Source organism: Liolophura sinensis, chromosome 2 (assembly GCF_032854445.1).
Source record: "Liolophura sinensis isolate JHLJ2023 chromosome 2, CUHK_Ljap_v2, whole genome shotgun sequence".
Lineage (NCBI taxonomy): Eukaryota > Metazoa > Mollusca > Polyplacophora > Chitonida > Chitonidae > Liolophura > Liolophura sinensis.
In genome coordinates, this window is record NC_088296.1 from 27,964,839 (window position 1) to 27,991,561 (window position 26,723).

The 26,723-nt window shown below is 42.3% G+C and overlaps 1 protein-coding gene across 1 annotated transcript in view; it reads left to right on the top strand.

The window, feature by feature from the left end:
- The window catches only part of LOC135462433 (putative ankyrin repeat protein RF_0381), a 43,830-nt gene extending 31,428 nt beyond the window's left edge, over positions 1–12,402 (top strand). The window contains exons 13-16 of the mRNA XM_064739659.1: positions 20–118; positions 1,761–1,859; positions 2,907–3,005; positions 12,223–12,402. Of these exons, the coding sequence (XP_064595729.1) occupies positions 20–118; positions 1,761–1,859; positions 2,907–3,005; positions 12,223–12,378 (453 nt within the window). The 3' untranslated portion in view covers positions 12,379–12,402. The remainder of the gene's footprint in view (positions 1–19; positions 119–1,760; positions 1,860–2,906; positions 3,006–12,222) is intronic.
- The last annotated feature ends 14,321 nt before the right edge of the window (positions 12,403–26,723 follow it).

A 26,723-nucleotide genomic window follows, 5' to 3' on the forward strand; every position in this document is an offset into this window, starting at 1 on the left:
TTATTGTGACATTCCACAGAAAGGAGAGTCGGCTGTTCATTGCGCAGTGCGTAAAAATAATGTGGATCTTGTCCGTCAGATTGTGGATCTGGGCGGGGATATCAACATTCGGAATAAGGTGAGTTGTTGTGGTTGTTTTGGAAACACGCGCGGTACATACGTGACGATCTACATGTAACATTGTGAAATCCCTGCGGTCTTAAACCCTTTTTAGATGCAGAATTTTGACCTGTATTTGGTTTGTAAACATGAACTATGTGGAGAGAATAAAACAGAATGGCACCATGAAATGTGCAGTTTTTGCCACATTTTCTTCATTTTGAGGACTTTAAGACCTTCGACTCGGTGTTTGTTGTGTCACCCGACACCGCTGAACCTTGTTTCGTACCTCGTCAAATACATCTAATGCTGAACATTCTCGAGATTTGACTCGGTACAAAACAAGGTTCAGCGGTGTCGGGTTACACAATAAACCCTGAATTTGTCACCTGTGAAACAAGGCTTCTTTTTAATCTACATCAGTTAGGGTTTTATTCTAACTCTTTATGTGAATACTTCAACAATAGCGAATGTCGCGCCCCGTAGCACCATGGTTTAAGCAAAAGAAGGTAAAACTATACAATGATGTTACTTGCAATTTCGTTTTTATTGCAATATGTTTGAAGTTAAAAGTTTGGGAAATGAAAGTTTTGCGTGGTAGGTGAATCAGCGCAAGTTCTACTTTCCGGGAGATAAGGTCGTGGTTTGTATATTTGGAAAGACACCAATGCCCCTGGCTCATTAGGGGCAAATGATCTGGATCGCCTTCGTCTCCTAGTCAAAAATGCAGCTGAAGTGTGAAAATTCAGGATCTAGTACGTCATCCACAGATCAAATGAAAGACCACGTTATCTGTATCATTGTAAACTAGGGATTTATGTTTCAGTTATCCTCAAAAACGATAAAAAATATTTGAAGGGTTTCTAAACTAATTCTAGACTCAAGGGAGTATGAACTGAATTTGTAAACATACATTGAGGATGCCTTGAATATGTAGGACAGAACTAGTACGATTACTCAATACTTTATGACGTCAGTTACGGTAATTTACCAGAAAGACGCCTAGATATATGTACCGAATGGTGCCGCAGGTGTACACTAACAAACAGTTCACGACTTTACACAGACTGTGCTACTGAAGTCTGCCTGCTTAAAATACAATCAGTCGTCACGTACATCTTGCTCTAGTACCAAATTTTGATTTTACATAAATGTCGGCGCCCTGGAAATAAAAGAAATCATACAGGTATATATGTAACTGGTAACACAGCCAGGGAATGTACAATTCGTTAGCTACATGAGTAGCACTCACAATGGACAAGACTGACAATACTACACATAGCACTGAATTATGTGAACATGTTACCTTACTGTCACCTGTTCCACACGAACGAGACAGTTGTTCATTTGGCACTTCGTAAAAATAATGTATGTTTATACTGGACACGTATTCTTTGTGTGGTGACAACTGGTGTAGAATTGTAGAATCCAAATGTTCAGAAATGAAGCTAATGTTATGTACACAATTTCGGTGAGTTTGTATTATTTGTCAATATTAGATTGACAACCTGGTTAGTGTTTGATAAATTTTGTTGGTGTTTTCGGAAATGTAATCCTGTAAAATTTATTCCCAAATAAAAACCTGTATTTGTCAAAAGTTTCGGCGCCTTTTTTGACACTCAGTCTTGACTTGATCAACACACTATTTTTACCTTTTACAGGATGGGAAGACGCCTTTGCTTTTAGCCCTGAGGGCAAATAATCTGGATCTTGTTCGTCTGTTGGTAGAGAGAGGCGCTGATGTCAATGTACAGAATGAGGTATGTGGTGTAAACTTACATTGATTTTCTCATTGCTCTGACTCTAAACTAAATAAGACCAACAGTAAAACACATGCTTTATTTCTGGGGTTTTTTCCAGGAATACAGTCTAAATTGATTCTCCATTGAGGTGTCCTGGTTCCTTTGTGCATGCAAATATTAGGGGGTACAAAATACCAACAAAAATAAACAGATTCTCTCTAAAAACCCTGTAGAAAATGTTGCTAACACCGTTGCATACATTACTCGCAAACGGATCTTCATTGGGTAGTTATGGCCAACTTTTTAAATCTTTTTTTATTTAGTTTTTATTTGTCTATTTATTTACTTATTTGATTGGTGTTTTACGCGGCGCTTAAGAATATTTCACTTATACGATGGCGGCCAACATTATGGTGGTAGGAAACGACGCAGAGCCCAGGAAAAGGCCACGACCATCCGCAGGTTGTTGCCAGGCCTTCCCACGTACGGCCGGAGAGTAAGCAAGCATGCGCAGATGATGATGTGTCGCGACTTACATTTGTTCATTTCCGCTGTTTTCATGGTTATCAGATCGCCAGTTTCCCCATGTATACTATATATATATATGTATCATTTCGTGTTCGGGGAACATCCCAACCTTCTGTTTTTCACCCAGAATTGGATACATAGATACACAGACGACAATGTTTCACGACTCACATTTGTCCATTTTTGCAGCTGGCGTGGTAACTAGATAGCCGTTTTCCTTCTATATGCTACAGAAATGAGTTCGTGTCCGGGCTACAACTCCCAACTATTTTCCACATAGTGTTTGGGTCTCTATCCATGAAGTTTCTCCTCAGGGGTTATACTTACCACAATGCTGCTAGTATTCCTTTATACATTTCAAACAAATGTATTTGTTGGAGCGTTTGTTGTGTTCACCTGAACCCTTTTTTAATCTAGCCTCAACCAGTACAACATCCTTGTCCATATAAAGGAGATGCTATTTTGGGGAGCAGTAATAATTAGAGAAGAAACTGTGTCACAAGTATAAAAATGACTTATTATTGTGACATCCCACAGGAAGGAGAGACGGCGTTGTTTTGGGCAGTGAAGATAGATGATATGGACCTTGTTCGTCTGTTGATTGAGCACGGAGCCAATGTCAACGTACAGAATAAGGTACGTGATGTATGGTTATTTACAAGGAGAGCATGTTGGACTAAATACCATTTTAAACACCTAGTTTTATCTTCAAACACATGTATCCACAAATGTCAAACACGGAAAATTATTCACTTCGGGCGCGAATTATATATATTATGCTGCCTTTGGCGTAAACATAACAATAAATATGGTGCGAACAAAAATTATATTATTTCTTTGCAAGGCCAAAAATACATCTGAATGCTTCAGGGTTATATCAAAATGCAAACCTTTTTGTCACATCATGTTTTCGACCAATGGCAAGATTTAAAAGTTGTGAAGGAATTTTGAAACCTTTTTTTTAAACTATATATATGCACTTAGATTCTGTGTATAAGAAGATAACATTTTAGAGCAATCGTTTCATCCTTTAAAAAATTCAAAATTTCACGAAATGCGAAATCGTCGGTAAACCACGTAACCAAATTTGCCCCGTGTTTTCAAGACACTGCTCAACAACAGGGTATGGCCTTGCTTGGTAACAACATATGAAAGTCTGTCTGTGTAGGGATGTTAGGGAATGCTAGAAATTTCCGGGTATGACGTGCCCTTTTTAGTGACCAGTGTATGTCATGGTGCAATATTTAGATAATCCACCCTCCGGGCGATACCTTTTATTATTGTTGTCAGGACTACCAACCAAATTTTGTGTGCCCACTACAGAGAAAACTTCTGCACCAAATAAGTTGTAATTTACACATTATTCCCCCATTGTCTGAAATAATGCATATCAAAGAAACTGAAGTGCCACAATGTCCAGTAAAATTATAAAAATCTGTCTGCCTGCCACCGAGTATAATGTCGTCCATGCACCACTATGCGTGGCACATTGGTGCAACTTTAACACATCGCGTCGGTGGCATTGGGGCAGAAGACTCATACATCGCCACGGCGCCACTGGGCCGAAACTGCCGTATATCGCGACGGCGCCATTGGGGCGGAACTCTCATACATCGCGACGGCGCCATTGGGGCGGAACTTTTATACATCGCGACGGCACCATAGGGGCGGAACTTTCATACACCGCGACGGCGCCATTGGGGCGGAACTCCCATACATCGCGACGGCGCCATAAGGGCGGATCTCTCGTACATCGCGACGGTGCCACAGGGGCCGCCCAGTCTGCGTTGGTGCTACTGGGGTCACTGGGGGCAGAATCTTCATAACAAATGCTCCAAGCGACTGTATTTTACACCAAATGGAAGTCTTACAAAATCTGTCAAACACCGAAGAGAATTTGAGAAAATACGATCTACATTCACCGAGAGACAGACCGGCACAGTGGATGACATACAAATGTATTGCAAGATACAAGTAGCCGAATTAATGTGGGCCTAAGGCTGTACACTTCAACCTTCAGTACAGTCTCTGTTCATTTCAGTAGCTGTTATACCTTAAATTCACTACACTGTAAACCATTGAAACAAATTATATCAACAGCTTAGTTTCCGATGATTCGTCCAGTTAACATTCGTAACACTTAGACTCTGAAAAGTCCCGAATGCTTGCAAATTCATTTGCAGAAGTAGGCTTAACCGATCCGTCGATTGGCCTCGTTTGAACTTTAGGTTATCGCCCAGGCATCTTCTCTCTTCCACCTCTCCAGACGGTCGTTTGTTTCAGAATCGCGGAAGAAGGAGCTGCCGACTCAAAGTAAACAAATTTGTCTTTGTTAACTATGCCAAGAATACGGTCGGTAACAGAGTAGGTCTAGTTTGTTACTTTTAACAAACAGTCTGTTAAAAAATTGTCAACACAGTAAACCGTGTTGAAATACAAAGCAGTATTTTCATTGTGCCTTATGCAGTTATCTTCGTGTTACCCAAATTTAATCCACTACAAATAAAAGAATGAATGTCAGGCATGTGTCTGCTCAAAGATGTTTTCTTGCTTACGTTCTAATGTGAAGGATGCCTTAATTCGATTCAAACTTTATCAGATGAACATGAAAACCTGAGGCCGCCTAATGGTACTCCTGATGCAGCTGTGCTCTCTGTATTGTTTATAGGAGACTGTATACTGTATTCTGGTTTGTATTCCAGAAACCAGTATAATTTTCCATCAAAATTTCTTTGTTCCGGTGCAAGTAAACCCGACGAAAGGGCTAACTACATCGTGTATCACCACATTATATTGTCATTTATGTAATAATTTATCTATTGTTGTAAAGGCCTAAATAGTAGGAAATTATGCGGCCGCTAGCACCGGGAAAGTTAAATCTCATTTTTATTTGACGTCACTGGTCATTGCTGTCTTTTCATCAAATTTAACAATCCAGGCCTCATGGATGCCTCATCGACCAGCATAAACCTGGTAAATTACACAGGAATACTTAAGGATTGAAAAACCGCTGAGCACCACTGTGCAAAATGTATGAAGGCGCATGTCCGTGCCCGATTCACCGTGTTATCATACTAAGGTAGGCATGACTGTTTACCAGCCTTAATTCCCTCCAGGCTATCCGCAGACGATGTACTGATGCCCCTGTTTGTGAATGTGAATATAATACAGACGAAAGTAAATATATATGCAGTGTTCGGTTTGTCATTTTTTCGGTTTGTTTGGTGCTAGACGGGGACTGCTCGCCGTCACATCCCTACCCCTCCTTTTTTGTCATCACTGGGAACTACTCCAAGCATTTTTCAGAAAACTTTACTTTCCCACATCACGGAAGACACGCAATCAGACTTTACCAAGAATTGAGTCGCCTACAAGATGGAAAGTGTATCAAATATCACACGAAGGTAGAGCAAAAACTTGCGGTTTCCTTAGATGCACGACTTTACATTATATCTCCACGTCCTTAAGGATTCCTAACAAGGATAGGTATAATTAAAGAATTACAATGAAGTAGCATGTCTTCTCCAACTGCCAGGGTTCATTTAATAGTGATACGTAACAGTTGAAACGACATAATGCTCTCAAGATTATGGTGAAACAACAATGGTTTCTTTGGTATGGACACCGGCGAAATTTGCTGGATAATCCTATATGGCCCTGTCCGAGAATGTGGAAACTTCTCGTCCCGGAGAAGGTCTGGGATTATGCACTGACACTTTATCGCCTTCCTGGGAGAATGGTCATCATGGTGGCTCTTCTGCTTCTATTCAGCCAGGTCTATGTTGGCTTTGGCCAGCTCACGGGCTTCTCGTGGACGAACCGTGACTTCATCTTTGTAGACTGCCTGCAACTTTAAAGGCTGAAATCCTCGAAAGGAGTGCGGTGTCCACTGGTAACAGTTGTCTACCATAGAGTAAATAGAAAGGCGTTTGCTGAATGCTCTTTTGCATGCTTGTTTTGTAGACTAACTGTGTGAATAGTATGATACCGTCCCAGTCACGGTAATGCTTACTAACATACATGGACAGCAGTGTTGCCAACGTATGATTAAACCTTTCCACGAGCCCATCGGTCTGCTGAGGATAGGTAGAATTATTTACTTTGTTAGTGTTCATGACTTCGCAAATCTCCTTTAACAGCTTGGGTTAGAAGTTCGTTCCTTTGTCTGACAGGAGGACTTTAGAACTTTCATGACGAGCAAATATTTCTTCAACACATAGCTTGGCACATATACGTGCTTCTTGGGACTTTATTGCGAAGGGTTTTCGTCATTTCGTCAGGTAGTCGCTGACCACAACAATATACTGATTACCCTCATCCGTAGGCAGGAACGGGCCTAACACAGCGATACGATCATATGGTCCTCCACAAGAGGCTTTTTTCCGTAGGTATCATTAAACCAAGGTGACCGGCTGTTTGATCATCGTAGTACATGAACAAGACCTCGGCGATAATTGACTGCGGAACTACCAACTGTTTCCGGGTATATTTTCCGCGTCCCCGTGAGTCTGGACTCCAGAGGTGATACAAGACACCATCCTCCAGTAAATAGACTCCCGACTCGGCGACGATTTTCCTAGTCTCTGTAGACGTTGCTGGTAGGATACCATCCTCTAGATACCTCAACATTGCAGACGCGAACATGTCCTTCATTTGGGATGTCCGAAATAATGTGTTTCGAAAGCCAACGACATCATCAGATTGTTGCACTTGAGCAGCAGCATACGGTCAACGCGACAGGCCGTCAGCATTACCATGCTTTACACCTGACCTGTGCTCGATCTTGAGGTCATATTCCTGGAGTTCCAGTGACCATCTGGCAAGTTTTCCAACGGGATATTTCTGACTCATCAGCCATCTGAGTGGGGTGTGATCCGTCACAACGGTGAATGGTTGACGGTAAAGATAATGACGGAACGTCTTTATACCCCAAAAAGAGGGTGAGGGCTTCTTTCTCAATTGTTGCATAATTTTGTTCTGCTTTCTTTAGCTACCGACTTCCATGGGCAATCGTTTGCTCTTCTTCACCATCAAGCTGAGCCAATACAACACCTAATCCGTGATTCCTGGTGTCTGTGTGGAGCACAAATAGCAGAGAGAAATTTGGATAGCGTAAAGTAGGTGTAGTGCAAAGAGCGTTTCTCGGTTGTTTGTATGCGTTTTCGCATTCCTGACACCATGAAAATTTTACATCTTTCTTCGGGAGACAATGCAGATAATGCGATAATACGACACAACGCCCAGAAAACTGCAGAGTTCAGCCACATTGGAAGTTCTTACTTCCACCATCAATGTGAGCTAGAAATTTGACACTTGGCCGACAGAATACAGACTTCGCCAACTTTATCTTGAGATTTGCTTCACGGATACGCTGAAGCACTTGACGGAGTCGAGAAACATGCTCTTCAAAGGTAACTGAGAAAGTGATTTTGTCGTCAATGTAAAGCATACAGGTTTTCCAGATCAAACCAGCCAAGAGTAAGTCCATTAGACGTTGGAAGGTGCTGGGTGCATTTGCCAACGCAAAAGCCATAACAGTAAACTCGCAATGGCCACAAAAAATTGAGAAAGCTGTTTTTCCCCCTGTACTTTTTGGCTACCTTCACCTACCACTGTCCCGACAATAAGTGTAGGGTTGTGAAGTACTTAGCACCTTCAAATATAAGCGTCATGTCCGACATTCATATACCATTCGTAGTCCATAAAGGGCGTTCCAAGTCAGTAATCGCAAGATCCATTTCCAAAACAACGTTTAACACTAGCTCCCAAAGACAAAGGTATGTAAGAAATTATACAAATAAGAAATGAAGCCACAAGAGAAAAGCGATCATCAGTTTTCAATGATGCCGGACACTCAGTGGATATTCCAGGCATGAATTCCATATCAAAGTTCAAATTCGTAGTCCGTGAAAGAGTTCCAGGTCAAATAACAATTAAATAAGTATCTCAGTCGCCCACTGATTGCAACTGTTCATAAATGCATCATGCAGATGTAATGAGCATGGCTCCTATTACGGCCACTAGCCCCAGGTTAAGCGGTATTAACAATATTGGGTACACAAAATTCTTAACGACTGCGTTCAAGGCTCGATATTCCACATAAAAGCGACATGACTGATCTAGCATTTGAACCAACACAACAGGATCTGACCAGGAACTAGTAGATGGGGGGATAACCCTATTATCCGGCATCTTATCTACTTCCCTTTTAATCATATCTCTCCGCATTGATGGTACCCGGTATGGTCAAAATTTTATTTAATCATTTCCTTGGGTGTTTTTTTCGTGTTGAGTCAAATTGGTTCTGCCTAGATCTGCATCCTTATCAACTAAAATGTCACTGTATTCATTTAACAGGTTTTTCCCACACAATTTTGCCTTTGAAGTCCAAATTAGATCCAGTGAGATAAATGTCGCTGTATTCATTTAACAGGTTTTCCCACACAACTTTCCCTTTGAACTCCAAATTAGATCCAGTGAGATCAATCTGATCACTAACTGGCACCTTTTCTCCTGAAGGTTGAAGGTTAGCTGTTGTTGTGGAGCCATCACGTCGATTTAGTACCTGAAAGATGTTATTTCGAACATCCCAAATCAAGGACATGTTCACGTCTGGTGAGGTATCTAGAGGATAGTATCTATCCTACCAGCAACGACTACAGAGAGTAGGAAAATTGTCGCCGAGTCGGGAGTCTATTTACTGGAGGATGGTGCCTTGTATCACCTCTGGAGTGCACCCTCTCTGATAGATTTTCCCACTTGCACAGGTTCAGGGCATCTATTTGCAATTCTAACTGATACACACGATTGTTCACTGGTGGCCAGCACATGGGCTAGGTAAAAGCTGAACTGTGATACAAGTTCTTCTCGTGGTTCCACACCAACCAGTCCATACGCTAACTTACAAATATTTGTCCACATTGTGACTTCTGATCGACCTGGGATTTGTACTGAATCTAACAGACAAACAGGCCAGCTGGTTCCTGTAAGATTATCAGCATGTAGCATATCTACAGTAACATTTAACCAAGTAACAGTGCATGTGTGGAAGTCTATGTACATTCTACCTGATTGCATAGTGTAAGTTCCAATGAGACAGTCATAGGGAAATGGTTGAGCCACAAAATACATGACAGACATCTGCTCGCCACCAAAGGTATGATCGATCCCCCAGTAGATGGCACAACAGTTCTATTGTCAGTGGGAAGCAGACTGCACGAGTGAAGGCGTGAAGCTATTGCTTTACTTATGATGCTCACACCAGAGACCAAATCCACCAAAACATTCACTGGATTGAGGTTGAGCGTACCAGCAATACATGATTAATACGGCCAGCACGGCATGTTGCTACTTCAGCTCCAGTCCGGGAATTCTTACTACTGTCAGCAGTACAGTCAGTATTTGTACTTTATACGTTACTTAAAGTATCTCATCCAGTTTATGTCTGACTACCGAAAACATCCGGTCAAAGAACCGTTTGTATTTACAGTGTAGTTAGTTTTTCCACTGTGCTCAGTTTGTACAGTGTTGATATCATACAGGCATCAAACATTCCTCTGGCCATCCAACTCCCGTCCAGGAGTGACCCTCATTGGTTTTAGTCCTTCTTGTCTCAGCATTAATTTTCAACATTTCCAACCTGGCAGCAAAAATTACACACTGGCTGCCCGTCTGTTGTTCTTAGGTTTCGGCTCACATTTCTTGTTTGCGATGTCTGTGTTCCACGTCCTCTACCACGAAAGGCCTGGTAGTTCTGGCTTCTATCCTTCTCTGAGTTCCCAGCTATGCGTTCATTGACGGCATTTGTTCCACTAATAACTCCAACTTTTTTCTTCCAATGGACGATGCTGGTTTCCTCTCTGGCGATCCCTATATATCCCTATATCAATACATATGTTACCAAGAAACCTTTCCTCGCAGTGTCAGCTTGGTTCTGTTCATCACAGCTTAGTGCAAGTTGGTGAAAAACCAATCCTTCATCGTGCACTCATAGGGTAGAAAGTACTACAATGTCGATAGTAACTCCAGATCAGCGAGGACAGTCATATAAATGCTACATAACACACTTAAGCAGTAAATTCCCGTCTCTTGTCAGTTTTCCTGGTTTAGGTTTGCATACGAATTGTCCAATTAATGCTTAACTACCAGCATCCTACACACTGCTTAACGACATGGCTCAAGCGACACTAACGTGGAAAAAAGATACACCATGGAAAGGAATCAAGGCGTACAATTCTGTAAAAATGTGTACTGGTTTTAATAGTGATTTCTTCGATGTCACTGACCTGGGATTGCTGATGGGTTTTCTTGTCATCACATATAATTCATGATGTTATAGAAATTATTCAAGCGAACCAGGTTCGGGGACTTGTATTAACGATTTGAGTGGCCCTTCTGCAGAGTTCTTTTTTCTTCGCCTATTACTCCTATTATGTCAGTTTAACATCCCGAGGAAAGGAAAGATACATGTAGCCGTTCGCCACGAAGTGTTTATAAATAATACATTTCTTTTATTTACTGATTTAGTGTTAATTAACGCCATACTCAATAATTCTTCACTTTCACGATAAGTGACAAAACTGGGGTGCCATAATTTCTAGCCAAAATTCTGTCGGGCCCTCACAAGGTATAATGTAGTTCATGCACCGCTTTGTGTGGCACACTGCACACTACTGATCAAATTACACCATACCTCAGTCTTTGGTGCTGTGTCATTGCGGCACTGTGGTACATCGCTATGGTGTTGTGTTGCAGTGCATGACCGCGGCACTTTGGTAAAGTGTGAGCGCGGCACTGTAGAACATCGCTACGGGGCTGTGGTGCTGTGTGCGTCCGCGGCACAGTGGTACAGTGTCGTTGTGGCACTGTGGTACATCGCTATGATATTGTGGTGCAGTGTATGACCGTGATATAGTGTGACCAGGGCACCGTAGTCCATCGTTACGGTGCTGTGGTGCTGTGTATAATCGGGGCACGTTAGTGGTGTGAGCCCGGCACCGTAGTACATTGCTACGGTGCTGTGGTGCTGTGTGTGACCACGGCACTGTGGTACGTATCATTGTTGCACTGTGGTGCATCGCTATGGTGTTGTGGTGCACTATATGACCACGGCACCGTGGTACAGTGTGTCTGCGACACCGTAGTCCATCGCTGTGGTACTGTGTGTGACCACAGCACTTTGGTACAGTGTGACCGCGGCACCTTAGTACATGGCTGTGGTGCTTGTGTGCGACCGCGGGAACGTGGGACAGTGTAATTGCGGCACGGTGGTACATCACTATGGTGCTGTGATGCAGTGCATGACCGCGGCAACGTGGTACAGTGTGACTGCGGCACCGTGGTACAGTGTGACTGCAACACTGTAGTACATCGCAACGGCACTGTGGTGCTGTGTGTGACCGCGGCACTTTGGTACAGTGTGACCGCGGCAACTTAGTACATCGCTACGGTGCTGTGGTGCTTGTGTGCGACCGCGGCACTGTGGGACAGTGTCATTGCGGCAGGGTGGTACATCTCTATGGTGCTGTTATGCAGTGCATGACCGCGGCAACGTGGTACAGTGTGACTGCGGTACCGTGGTACAGGGTGACTGCGACACTGTATTACATCGCAACGGTACTGTGGTGCTGTGTGTGACCGCGGCACTGTGGTACAGTGTCATTGCGCCACTGTGGTGCATTGCCATGCTGCTGTGGTGCTGAGTGTGATTGCGAGACTGTGCTGTTCTTTGTCAGTTGGGTTTATCAATAGATAGTTCCTTTACCTACACGATATACACTAACAATCGGGAGATACATCTATACCTCTGGTGTCTATGAACCTGCTACATGTATGTTATTGTGACATTCCACAGAAAGGAGAGTCGGCTGTTCATTGGGCAGTGCGTAAAAATAATGTGGATCTTGTCCGTCAGATTGTGGATCTGGGCGGGGATATTAACATTCGGAATAAGGTGAGTTGTTGTTGTTTTGGAAACACACATTGTACATACGTGACGATCTACATGTAACATTGTGAAATCCCTGCGGTCTTAAACCCTTTTCAGATGCAGAATTTTGACCTGTATTTGGTTTGTAAACATGACCTATGTGGAGAGAATAAAACAGAATGGCACCATGAAATGTGCAGTTTTTGCCACATTTTCTTCATTTTGAGGACTTTAAGACCTTCGACACGGTGTTTGTTGTGTCACCCGACACCGCTGAACCTTGTTTCGTACCTCGTCAAATGCCTCTAATGCTGCACATTCTCGAGATTTGACTAGCGGTGTTAAACCCTGAATTTGTCACCTGTGAAACAAGGCTTCTTTTTAATCTACATCAGTTAGGGCTTTATTCTAACTATTTATGTGAATACTTCAACAATAGCGAATGTCGCGCCCCGTAGCACCATGGTTTAAGCAAAAGAAGGTAAAACTATACAGTGATGTTACTTGCAATTTCGTTTTTATTGCAATATGTTTGAAGTTAAAATTTTGGGAAATGAAAGTTTGGCGTGGTAGGTAAATCAGCGCAAGTTCTGCTTTCCGGGAGATAAGGTCGTAGTTTGTATATTTGGAAAGACACCAATTCTCCTGGCTTATAAGGGGCAAATGATCTGGATCGCCTTCGTCTCCTAGTCAGAAATGCAGCTGAAGTGTGAAAATTCAGGATCTAGTACGTCATCCACAGATCAAATGAAAGACCACGTTATCTGTGTCATTGTAAACTAGGGATTTATGTTTCAGTTATCCTCAAAAACGATTTTTTAATGTTATCTGGGTAAAAAATATTTGAAGGGTTTCTGAACTAATTCTAGACTCAAGGGAATGTGAACTGAATTTGTAAACATATATTGAGGATGCCTTGAATATGTAGGACAGAACTGGTACGATTACTCAAGACTTTATGACGTCATTTACGGTAATTTAACAGAAAGACGTAAAGATATATGTACCGAAAGGTGCCGCAGGTGTACAGTAACAAACAGTTCACGACTTTACACAGACTGTGCTACTGAAGCCTGCCTGCTTAAAATACAATCAGTTGTCACGTACATCATGCTCTAGTACCAAATTTTGATTTTACATAAATGTCGGCGCCCTGGAAATAAAAGAAATCATCCAGGTATATATGTAACTGGTAACACAGCCAGGGAATGTACAATTCGTTAGCTACATGAGTAACACTCACAATGGACAAGACTGACAACTGAATTATGTGAACATGTTACCTTACTGTCACCTGTTCCACACGAACGTGACAGTTGTTTATTTGGTAGTTCGTAAAAATAATGTATGTTTATACTGGACACGTATTCTTTGTGTGGTGACAACTGGTGTAGAATTGTAGAATCCAAATGTTCAGAAACTAAGCTAATGTTATGTACACAATTTCGGTGTGTTTGTATTATTTGTTAATGTTAGATTGCCAACCTGGTTAGTGTTTGATAAATTCTGTTGGTGTTTTCGGAAATGTAATCCTGTAAAATTTATTTCCAAATAAAAACCTGTATTTGTCAAAAGTCTCGGCGCCTTTTTTGACACTCAGTCTTGACTTCATCTGCACACTATTTTTAACTGTTACAGGGTGGGAAGACGCCTTTGCTTTTAGCTTTGAGGGCCAATAATCTGGATCTTGTTCGTCTGTTGGTAGAGAGAGGCGCTGACGTCAATATACAGAATAAGGTATGTGGTGTATACTTACGATGATTTTTACATTGTCTCTGACTCTAGACTAAATAAGACCGATATTAAAATAAATGTTTTATTTCTGGGGTTTTTTCCAGGAATACAGTCTAAACTGATTTTCCATTCAGGTGCCCTGGTTCCTCTGTGCATGCAAATATTAGGGGGTACAAAATACCAACAAAAATAAACAGATTCTCTGTAAAATTCTGCAGAAAATGTTGCTAACATCGTTGCATACATTACTCGCAAACGGATCTCCATTGGGTAGTTATGGCCAATTTTTTAAATCTATTTATTTACTTATTTGATTGGTGTTTTACGCTGTACTTAAGAACATTTCACTTATACGATGGCGGCCAGCATTAATTATGGTGGTAGGAAACGGGGCAGAGCCCAGGAAAAGGCCACGACCATCCGCAGGTTGTTGCCAGGCCTCCCCACGTACGGCCGGAGAATAAGCAAGCATGCCCAGGTGACGATGTGTCGCGACTTACATTTGTTTATTTCCGCTGTTGTCATGGTTACCAGATTGCCAATTTCCCCATGTATACTATATATATATATATATATATATATATATATATATATATATATATATATATATATATATATATATATATATATATATATATACAGGTATGATTTCGTTTTCGGGGAACACCCCAACCTTCTGTTTTTCACCCAGAGTTGGATACATAGATACACAGACGACAATGTTTCACGACTCACATTGCAGCTGTCATGGTAACTAGATAGCCGTTTTCCTTCTATATGCTACAGAAATGAGTTCGTGACCGGGCTACAACTCCAAACTATTTTCCACATAGAGTTTGGATCTCTGTCCATGAAGTTTCTCCTCAGGGGTTATACTTACCACAATGCTGCTTGTAGTCCTTTATACATTTCAAACAAATGTATTTGTTGGAGCGTTTGTTGTGTTCACCTGAACCCTTCTTTAATCTAGCCTCAACCAGTATAACATCCTTGTCCATATAAAGGAGATGCTATTTTGGGGAGAAGTAATAATTAGAGAAGAAACCGTGTCACGAGTATATAAATGGCATATTATTGTGACATCCCACAGGAAGGAGAGACGGCGTTGTTTGCGGCAGTGAAGATAGATGATATGGACCTTGTTCGTCTGTTGATTGAGCACGGAGCCAATGTCAACGTACAGAATAAGGTACGTGCTGTATGGTTATTTACAAGGAGAGCATGTTGGACTAAGTACCATTTTAAACACCTAGCTTTATCTTCAAACACATGTATCCACAAATGTCAAAGACTGAAAATTATTCACTTCGGGCGCGAATTATATATATTATGCTGCCTTTGGCGTAAACATAACAATAAATATGGTGCGAACAAAAATTATATTATTTCTTTGCAAGGCCAGAAATACATCAGAATGCTTCAGGGTTATATCAAAATGCAAACCTTTTTGTCACATCATGTTTTCGACCAATGGCAAGATTTAAAAGTTGTGAAGGCATTTTGAAACCTTTTTTTAAACTATATATATGCACTTAGATTCTGTGTACAAGAAGATAACATTTTAGAGCAATCGTTTCATCCTTTAAAAGATTCAAAATTTCACGAAATCCGAAATCGTCGGTATACCACGTAACCAACTTTGCCCCGTATTTTCAAGACCCTGCTCAACAACAGGGTATGGCCTTGTTTGGTAACAACATATGAAAGTCAGTCTTTGTAGGGATGTTAGGGAACGTTAGGAATTTCCGGGTATGACGTGCCCTTTTTAGTGACCACTGTATGTCATGGTGCAATATTTAGATAATCCACCCTCCGGGCGATACCCTTTATTATTGTTGTCAGGACTACCAACCAAATTTTGTGTGCCCACTACAGAGAAAACTTCTGCACCAAATAAGTTGTAACTTACACATTATTCCCCCATTGTCTGAAATAATGCATATCAAAGAAACCGAAGTGCCACAATGTCCAGTAAAATTATAAAAATCTGTCTGCCTGCCACCGAGTATAATGTCGTCCATGCACCGCTATGCGTGGCACATTGGTGCAACTTTAATACATCGCGTCGGTGGCATTGGGGCACAACACTCATACATCGCCACGGCGCCACTGGGCCGAAACTGCCGTATATCGCGACGGCGCCATTGGGGCGGTACTGTCCTACAACGCCACGGCGCCACTGGAGTGGAACTGTCATACGTCATGACGGCGCCACTGGGCCGAAACTGTCATACTTTGTGACGGCGCCTCTGGGACAGAACTGTCAAACATCGTGACGGCGCCACTGAGGCGGAACTGTCTTACATCGCCTCGACGCCACTGGGGCGGAACTCTCATACGTTGCGACCAGTCCGCGACGGCGCTTCTGTGGTGGCCCAGTCTGCAACGGAGCCACTGGGGTGGAACAGTCATACATCGCGACGGAGCTACTGGGACGGAACTGTCATACATCGGGATGGCGCCCCTGGGGCGGAATTGTCACGCATCGCGACGGGGCAACTGGGGCGAACCTGTCACACATCGCAACGAAGCCATTGAGGCAGAAGTATCATGCATCGGGAAGACGACACTAGGATGGAACTGTCATACATCGCGACGACACCATCAGGGCGGAACTCTCATACATCGCGACGGCGCCATTGGGGCGGAACTCTCATACATCTCCACGACGCCATTGGGGCGGAACTCTCATACATCGCCTTGGCGCCATTCGGGCGGAACTCTCATACATCGCGACGGCGCCATTGGGGCGGAACTTTTATACATCGCGACGGCACCATAGGGGCGGAACTTTCACACACCGCAACGGCGCCATTGGGGCGGAACTCCCATACATCGCGATGGTGCCATAAGGGCGGATCTCTCGTACATCGCGACGGTGCCACAGGGGCCGCCCAGTCTGCGTTGGTGCTACTGGGGTCACTGGGGGCAAAATCTTCATAACAAATGCTCCAAGCGACTGTATTTTACACCAAATGGAAGTCTTACAAAATCTGTCAAACACCAAAGAGAATCTGAGAAAATACGATCTACATTCACCGAGAGACAGACCAGCACAGTGGATGACATACAAATATATTGCAAGATACAAGTAGCCGAATTTATGTGGGCCTAAGGCTGTACACTTCAACCTTCAGTACAGTCCCTGTTCATTTCAGTAGCTGTTATACCTTAAATTCACTACACTGTAAACCATTGAAACAAATGATATCAACAGCTTAGTTTCCGATGATGATTTGTCCAGTTAACATTCGTAACACTTAGACTCTGAAAAGTCCTGAATGCTAGCAAATTCATTTGCAGAAGTAGGCTTAACCGATCCGTCGATTGGCCTCGTTAGAACTTTAGGTTATCGTCCAGGCATCTTCTTTCTTCCACCTCTCCAGGCGGTCGTTTGTTTCAGAATCGCAGCAGAAGGAGCTGCCGACTCAAAGTAAACAAACTTGTCTTTGTTAACTATGCCAAGAATACGGTCGGTAACAGAGTAGGTCTAGTTTGTTACTTTTAACAAACAGTCTGTTAAAAAATTGTCAACAAAGTAAACCGTGTTGAAATACAGAGCAGTACTTTCAGTGTGCCTTATGCAGTTATCTTCGTGTTACCAAAATTTATTCCACTACAAATACAAGAATGAATGTCAGGCATGTGCCTGCTCAAAGATGTTTTCTTGCTTACGTTCTAATGTGAAGGATGCCTTAATTCGATTCAAACTTTATCAGATGAACATGAAAACCTGAGGCCGCCTAATGGTACTCCTGATGCAGCTGGGCTCTCTGTATTGTTTATAGGAGACTGTATACTGTATTCTGGTTTGTGTTCCAGAAACCAGTATAATTTTCCATCAAAATTTCTTTGTTCCGGTGCAAGTAAACCCGACGAAAGGGCTAATTACATCGGGTATCACCACATTATATTGTCATTTATGTAATAATTTATCTATTGTTGTAAAGGCCTAAATAGTAGGAAATTATGCGGCCGCTAGCACCGGAAAAGTTAAATTAAGTAAAAAAAAAGTGATCTCATTTTTAGTTGACGTCACTGGTCATTGCTGTCTTTTCATCAAATTTAACAATCCAGGCCTCATGGATGCCTCATCGACCAGCATAAACCTGGTAAATTATACAGGAATACTTAAGGATTGAAAAACCGCTGAGCACCACTGTGCAAAATATATGAGGCCGCATGTCCGTGCCCGTTTCACCGTGTTATCATACTAAGGTAGGCATGACTGTTTACCAGTCTTAATTCCCTCCAGGCTATCCACAGAATATGTACCGATGCCCCTGTTTGTGAATGTGAATATAATACAGACGAAAGTAAATATATATGCAGTGTTCGGTTTGTCATTTTTTCGGTTTGTTTGGTGCTAGACGGGGACTGCTCGCCGTCACATCCCTACCCCTCCTTTTTGTGATCACTGGGAACTACTCCAAGCATTTTTCAGAAAAAAAAATGGAGTCGCCTACAAGATGGAAAGTGTATCAAATATCACACGAAAGTAGAGCAAAAACTTGCGGTTTCCTTAGATGCACGACTTTACATTATATCTCCACGTCCTTAAGGATTCCTAACAAGGATAGGTATAATTAAAGAATTACAATGAAGTAGCATGTCTGTCAGTCGTCAGGGTTCATTTAATAGTGATACGTAACAGTTGAAACGACATAATGCTCTCAAGATTACGGTGAAACAACAATGGTTTCTTTGGAATGGACACCGGCGAAATTTGCTGGACATTCCTATATGGCCCAGGCCGAGGATGTGGAAACTTCTTGCATAGTCCCGGAGAAGGTCTGGGATTATGCACTGACACTTTATCGCCTTCCTGGGACAGAGGTTCACGAGAATGGTGGTCATAGTGGCTCTTCTCCTCCTGTTCAGCCAGGTCTATGTTGGCTTTGACCAGCTCACGGGCTTCTCGTGGACGAACCGTGACTTCATCTTTGTGTTCGTCTGCAACCTTAAAGGCTGAAATCCTCGAAAGGAGTGCGGTGTCCACTGGTAACAAGGGTTCTCTACCTTAGAGTAAACAGAACCTTCAGGCGTGTCCTGGATGCTCTTTTGCATGTTTGTTTTGTGGGCAAACTGTGTGAATGGTATGATACAGTCTCAGTCACGGTAATGGTTACTAACATACATCTACAGCAGTGTTGCCAACGTATGATTAAACCTATCCACGAGCCCATCTGTCTGCTGATGATAGGTAGAAGTATTGACTTTCTTAGTGTTCACGATTTCGCAAATCTCTTTTAACAGCTTGGGTTAGAAGTTCGTCCCTCTGTCTGCCAGGAGGACTTTGGGATTTTCATGACGAGCAAATATTTCTTCAACACATAGCTTGGCACATGTACGTGCATCTTGGGACTTTATTGCGAAGGGTTTTCGTCATTTCGTCAGGTAGTCGCTGACCGCAACAATATACTGATTACCCTCATCCGTAGGCAGGAACAGGCCTAACACATCTACAGCGATACGATCATATGGTCCTCCACAAGAGGTTTTTTTTCCGTAGGTCTTATTAAACCAAGGTGACCGGCTGTTTGATCATCGTAGTACATGAACAAGACCTCGGCGATAATTGACTGCGGAACTACCAACTGTTTCCGGGTATATTTTCCGGGTCCTTGTGAGCCTGGACTCCAGAGGTGATACAAGACACCAACCTCCAGTAAATAGACTCCCGACTCGGCGACAATTTTCCTAGTCTCTGTAGACGTTGCTAGTAGGATACTATCCTCTAGATACCTCAACATTGCAGACGCGAACATGTAATGTGTTTCGAAAGCCAACGACATCATCAGATTGTTGCACTTGAGCAGCAGCATACGGTCAACGCGAGAGGCCGTCAGCATTACCATGCTTTGCACCTGGCCTTTGCTCGATCTTGAGGTCATATTCCTGGAGTTCCAGTGACCATCTGGCAAGTTTTCCAACGGGATTTTTCCGACTCATCAGCCATCTCAGTGGGGTGTGATCCGTCACAACGGTGAATGGTTGACGGTAAAGATAATGACGGAACGTCTTTATACCCTTAAAAAGGGTGAGGGCTTCTTTCTCAATGGTTGCATAATTTTCTTCTGCTTTCTTCAGCTGCCGACTTCCATGGACAATCGTTTGCTCTTCTTCACCATCAAGCTGAGCCAATATAACACCTAATCCGTGATTCCTGATGTCTGTGTGGAGCACAAATAGCAGAGAGAAATTTGGATAGTGTAAAGTAGGTGTAGTGCAAAGAGCGTTTCTCGGTTGTTTGTATGCGTTTTTGCATTCCTGACACCATGAAAATTTTACATCTTTCTTCGGGAGACAATGCAGATAATGTGATAATACGACACAACGCCCAGAAAACTGCAGAGTTCACCCACATTGGAAGTTCTTACTTTCTCCGCATCAGGTCGTATGCCATCAGCACCATCAATGTGAGCTAGAAATTTGACACTTGGCCGACAGAATACAGACTTCGCCAACTTCATCTTCAGGTTTGCTTCACGGATACGCTGAAGCACTTGACGGAGTCGAGAAACGTGCTCTTCAAAGGTAACTGAGAAAGTGATTATGTCGTCAATGTAAAGCACAAAGGTTTTCCAGATCAAACCAGCGAAGAATAAGTCCATTAGACGTTGGAAGGTGCTGGGTGCATTTGCCAATCCAAAAGCCATAACAGTGAAGGCCTAATGACCACAAAAAATTGAGAAAGCTGTTTTTCCTCCTGTCCTTTTCGGCTACCGGTACCTTCACCTACCACTATCCCGACAGTAAGTGTAGGGATGTGAAGTACTTAGCACCTTCAAATATAAGCGTCATGTCCGACATTCCTATACCATTCGTAGCCCATAAAGGGCGTTCCAAGTCAGTAATCGCAAGATCCATTTCCAAAACAACGTTTAACACTAGCTCCTAAAGACAAAGGTATGTAAGAAATTATACAAATAAGAAATTAAGCCGGTAACACACAAGAGAGAAGCGTTCATCAGTTTTCAATGATGCCGGACACTCAGTGGATATTCCAGGCATGAATTCCATATCAAAGTTCAAATTCGTAGTCCGTGAAAGAGTTCCAGGTCAAATAACAATTAAATAAGTATCTCAGTCGCCCACTGATTGCAACTGTTCATAAATGCATCATGCAGATGTAATGAGCATGGCTCCTATTACGGGCACTAGCCCCAGGTTAAGTGGTATTAACAATATTGGGTACACAAAATTCTTAAAGACTGAGTTCAAGGCTCGATATTCCACATAAAAGCGACATGACTGATCTAGTATTTGAACCAACACAACAGGATGTGACCAGGAACTAGCAGATTGGGGGATAACCGCATCATCCAGCATCTTATCTACTTCCCTTTTAATCATATCTCTCCGGATTGATGGTACCCGGTGTGGTCAAAGTTTTATTGAATCATTCCCTTGGGTGTTTTTTTCATGTTGAGTAAAATTGGTTCTGCCTAGATCTGCATCCTTATCAACTGAAATGTCACTGTATTCATTTAACAGGTTTTCCCACACAATTTTCCCTTTGACGTCCAAACTAGATCCAGTGAGATAAATGTCGCTGTATTCATTTAACAGGTTTTTCCCACACAATTTTCCCTTTGACGTCCAAACTAGATCCAGTGAGATAAATATCGCTGTATTCATTTAACAGGTTTTTCCCACACAATTTTCCCTTTGACGTCCAAACTAGATCCAGTGAGATAAATGTCGCTGTATTCATTTAACAGATTTTCCCATACAGCTGGTTCCTGTAAGATTATCAGCATGTAGCATATGTACAGTAAAATTTAATCAAGTATTAGTGCATTTGAGGAAGTCTATCTACATTCTACTTGTTTGCATAGTGTCAGTTCCAGTGAACAGTCATAGGGAAATGCTTGAGCCACATAATACATGACAGACATCTGCTCGCCACCAAAGGTATAATTGATCCCCAAATAGCTGGCACAACAGTTCTATTGTCAGTGGGAAGCAGACTGCACGAGTGAAGGCGTGAAGCTATTGCTTTACTTATGATGCTCACACCAGAGACCAAATCAGTCAAAACATTCACTAGATTGAGGTTGAAGGTACCATCAATACGGATATCATGAGTAAAACGGCCAGCTCGGCATGTTGCTACTTCAGCTCCAGCCCAAGAATTCTTACTACTGATAGCAGTTCAGTCAGTATTTGTACTTTATACTTTACTTAAAGTATCTCATCCAGTGTATGTCTGACTACCGGAAACATCCGGTCAAAGAACCGAAGAGCCATTTGTATTTACAGTGTGGTCAGTTTTTCCACTGTGCTCAGTTTTCACAGTGTTGATATTATACAGGCATCAAACATTCCTCTGGCCATCCAACTCCCGTCCAGGAGTGACTCTCATTGGTTTTAGTCCTTCTTCTCTCAGCATGAATTTTTAACATGTCCAACCCGGCGGCAAAAATCACACTGACTATCCATCTGTTTTTCTTAGGTTTCGGCTCACATTTCTTGTTTGCGATGTCTGTGTTCCACGTCCTCTACCACGAAAGGCCTGGTAGTTCTGGTTTCTAGCCTTATTGTCCCTCTCTGTCAGCCGAGTTCCCAGCTGTGCACTTATTGACACCATTTGTTCCACTAATAACTCCAACTTTTTTCTTTAAATGGACGATGCTGGCTTCCTCTCCGGCCCAACGAAGGAGGGTGTGGCAGCACCCTGTGGATGGTCGTGGGGATCTGAACAGTTTTCCCTCACCATAATGCTGGCCGCCGTCATATAAGTGAAATATTCTTGAGTATGGCGTAAACACTAATCAAATAAATAAATAAATCAAATGGACGACCATCCCCGATGGCATAGCTGGTGGAGGGTCCCTTTGGGGGGCGGTAGATCCAGGGTCAATCCCGGGTGGGGTCACACCTAAGATCTTAAAAGTTACACATGATGTGCGGAGTGTCCGTGAACCAGCCTAAAATTAGACGTGTTTATTTCGCGTAGAGCCCGGAAGTGGGCCTGTGATGTGCAATGTACTTCCTGAGGACAGTTAAATGAACACAATGAAGAGGTCATATTTAATTCTGTATTAGAAAATGGCGAGAGAAAAAACTTTTGTGCATTTCTGTGTAAACATTTTGATTCTGGGTTTGTCTCATTATTAAATACACTTCAAGTGCAGATGGAAAGATATCATATCGACACGTAGACATGGATGGATAGATATTACATAGATGTAGGATATAGAAAGATGTTGGAAAAACAGTATACGAAGAGGAGAATCTGTGCTGAGAAGTGACGGCCATTACATTAAAGTACACGCAGTTCAGTAAACCCTGTACTAATGCTGCTGGTCAGTAAAACTGAATGAACGGCGGCAGACGAGAAACATCACGTGATCAATATATTTACTTCGGAACTGGCGAGCTGCTGACCAAGAACCTCATGTGAACAATGCACGCATGTACACACAGGGATATATCATAGCTGTAGCTCAGGGGCGATCCGACGTTGTCTCACCGATATATTATATATTTATTTATTTATTTATTTATTTATTTGTTTGTTTACTGGTGTTTAACGTCGTGCTCAAGAATATTTCACTTATATTACAATGGTCATCATTATGGTGGGAAAAACCGGGCAGAGCCCGGCGGAAACCCACTACCATCCGCAGGTTGCTGATATATGTGCCCACGTGTATACAATGGGAGAGGAAGTTTGTCCATTTCATGGGTGTCGTGCAAGGTATAAAAATGTCCCAAACAAACACGTCAGTTTCTTTCAGCGGATGGCGCTCAAGATAACTAACATTGATTTATTCACGTGGTCGCAAACGATGACCGTCCTTGTGGCCTCACGGCCCGCAGCACGAGGATGGTACCGTTCGCGCGGGATTTGCTCAGCCCAGGTTCCGCGGGCCACGGGCCGCGTGCGGCGGGGCGAGATTTCCTCATCCGGCCTAGCAGGCCTTGAATAAAATGCTCCATTGCCAATTTATCAACATAGTCTCTCGGTAAATCAGAATGTGTTCGCCGTGACAGTGTCAGTATTGAGTGAGTGTAATCATCAACACATTCATCTAGTAACTGCTGCCTTTGAAACAAATCTGAGTAATAGGCCCTTTAGAATTCTTTTGGTCGAAATTTTTCAGTTAGTAGCTGACAGACCGTGTGATAATTTTGCTTTTGTTGGTCATCTATATTTTTGTAATAATCTGTTACCCTGCCTGTCAGGTAGCCTGGTAGTAATTTATCTTTTCTCGAAGTCCTCGAATTTATCGAAGTCCCATCTGTTTGATCTCTTAACCCTTTGAAATTCTTTTAGCTCTATATTTTCCGCCGATTCCACGTGAAATTTAGACAGATGCACAAAAGGTCTGTCTGACCTAATGGGGTTTCTTCTTGACGTGATAGCGGAAACGACAGATCATTATCTTGGTTGCCATCCACTCTTCTAACTTTGCGTTTTCGTCTAGACATATTCTCATATATAATATTATATATTATATATAATATATATCTCATATTATATCGTCAATTACCAGCCTTTTTCACAATCACATGTATCCATGTAAACATAAATGGAAGTCAGCTTACCATCATTCTGATGCGTTCCATAGCATGCAAGTAAAGGTATGACTGTTTGTGTATGTCGACCGCTGTTAGCATACCCTTTCAGATGGTCAATTTCAGGTTTGTTCCACAGCTTGGCTCAAGCGCTTCCATTTACGTTGAACGCGAAAACTGGACACTTTATCAGTCTAAGACCACTCCACTTGCCGTAGCGTTTTGACACTGGCTTTCAGCTTTTCAGTGCTGTACAGATTCCTCTTGTAGGTTTGATCGATGTCGCTTCAACCTTGATTCCACTTCTGACACCACTTGTGATGGCCAAGTAATTGGCATAAAGTTGAACAAAATCTATAGTCTTTTAAACTTTGCATTCAACAACAACCCATGTTTACGTCCCATGTTTGAACGATGTCGCTTCAACCTTGATTCCACTTCTGACACCACTTGTGATGGCCAAGTAATTGGCATAAAGTTGAACAAAATCTATAGTCTTTTAAACTTTGCATTCAACAACAACCCATGTTTACGTCTTGCCACTGACTACCGTAAAGCTTTTTACATACAAGTTACATGTTAAAACAACAGGAGGATCTAAACAGAGGGGGCTCTAGACGAGGACTGCTCTCCGTCGCACTATCATTTGGTGGCGACCACTCGCCTTTCGCCAAATTGAGATACAATATGTCACACTTGGTAGAGTAACTCGAAAGTAGCACAATATGATTTACTCCGGATAATCCACCTTGATCCATCCAACGAACTACCTGCCAGTGTGAAGTAAAATTCTGTGAAATATGGCGTCAAACAGCAATCGAATAAATAGATGAATATGTTCTCAAAATGCAAGGAAATGCAAATGTCTTTTACCATCATCAGATTTGAATTCTTATGATATACTGTTTCAGTCTTGTTAAGTGCACATGTATCAAAGATTAGACATGGGAGCAAAGGTGGCACAGATTCTAAAATATCTGAAAACCACGCTATATTGGTTATGTTATTGTTACACTCTACAGAAAGGACAGACGCCTTCACTGTCAGCTCTTTACCGTTAGCATATATGAGGTAAGTCGAGTGTGGTTATAGCGGTTATAACATAAATAAATCGGAGAGCTGTGATTCTTTTACTCGTTGTCGATCTTAAAGAACGGTAATTAGATCTGGGAATACCGTAAATGTTCAAGTGTATGATATTGTGATGGGAAAACAAGCATAAACTTTAAAAACTGATGTTAATGCATCGATAGGTTATGGAACTAAACAGGTTTCATGTCATACCTCAACTGTGGCACATTTATTTGTAATAGTTTGACTAGAAAGCACGTCATGAAAGTACGAGGTTACAACTTTATGAATATCACGTGAACCGCGAGCATGTCGTTTTTTTCTACTTGTGTGGTTTGACATACTGCGTGTCTGTAGTGCTTTGGGCAGTGTGACTGTATGCCCAGTATCGTAGAATGATCCATTATACTATGTAGTGATGTAGTTTGACTCATTTTTAATAACCACAGACTGTTTTTCATCGGATGTTAAAAACAATCGTGAAGACATTGTCCATCTACTGGTAGAATAAAGAGCTAAGGTCAATGTAGAGAACAAGGCATATGAGTAATTCTTACTTAAGACACATCAGCCATGTCTTCTGACTTCAGGTCATGTACATTGCGATTACATTTACACATGTGTCTCTATTTCACACGGTCTCTTCAGTCGCACGTGGTAAGGTTCCTAGGCAACCTGCGGATGGTCGTGGGTTTCCCCCTGCTTTCCTCGGTTTAATCCCGTCATAATGCTGACCGGCGTCGTACAAGTGAAATGTTCTAGTGTGGCGAAAATCTCCAATCAAATAAATAAGTACAAATAAATGTTACACGGATTTTGACAGAAAAAAAAATGTACGAGATGGTCAAAAATGGCAGTTCACACAATAATGATGCATATTTGAGACAAATACAGATGTAATAATATATACACTGCGAAGTTAAATTACAAACCAATGTTTTTTTTTTTTTGTTTTTTTTGATTGGTGTTTTACGCCGTACTCAAGAATATTTCACTTATACGACGGCGGCCAGCATTATGGTGGGTGAAAACCGGGCAGAGACCCGGTTTTCCCGGGGGAAACCCACGACCATCCGCAGGTTGCTGCCAGACCT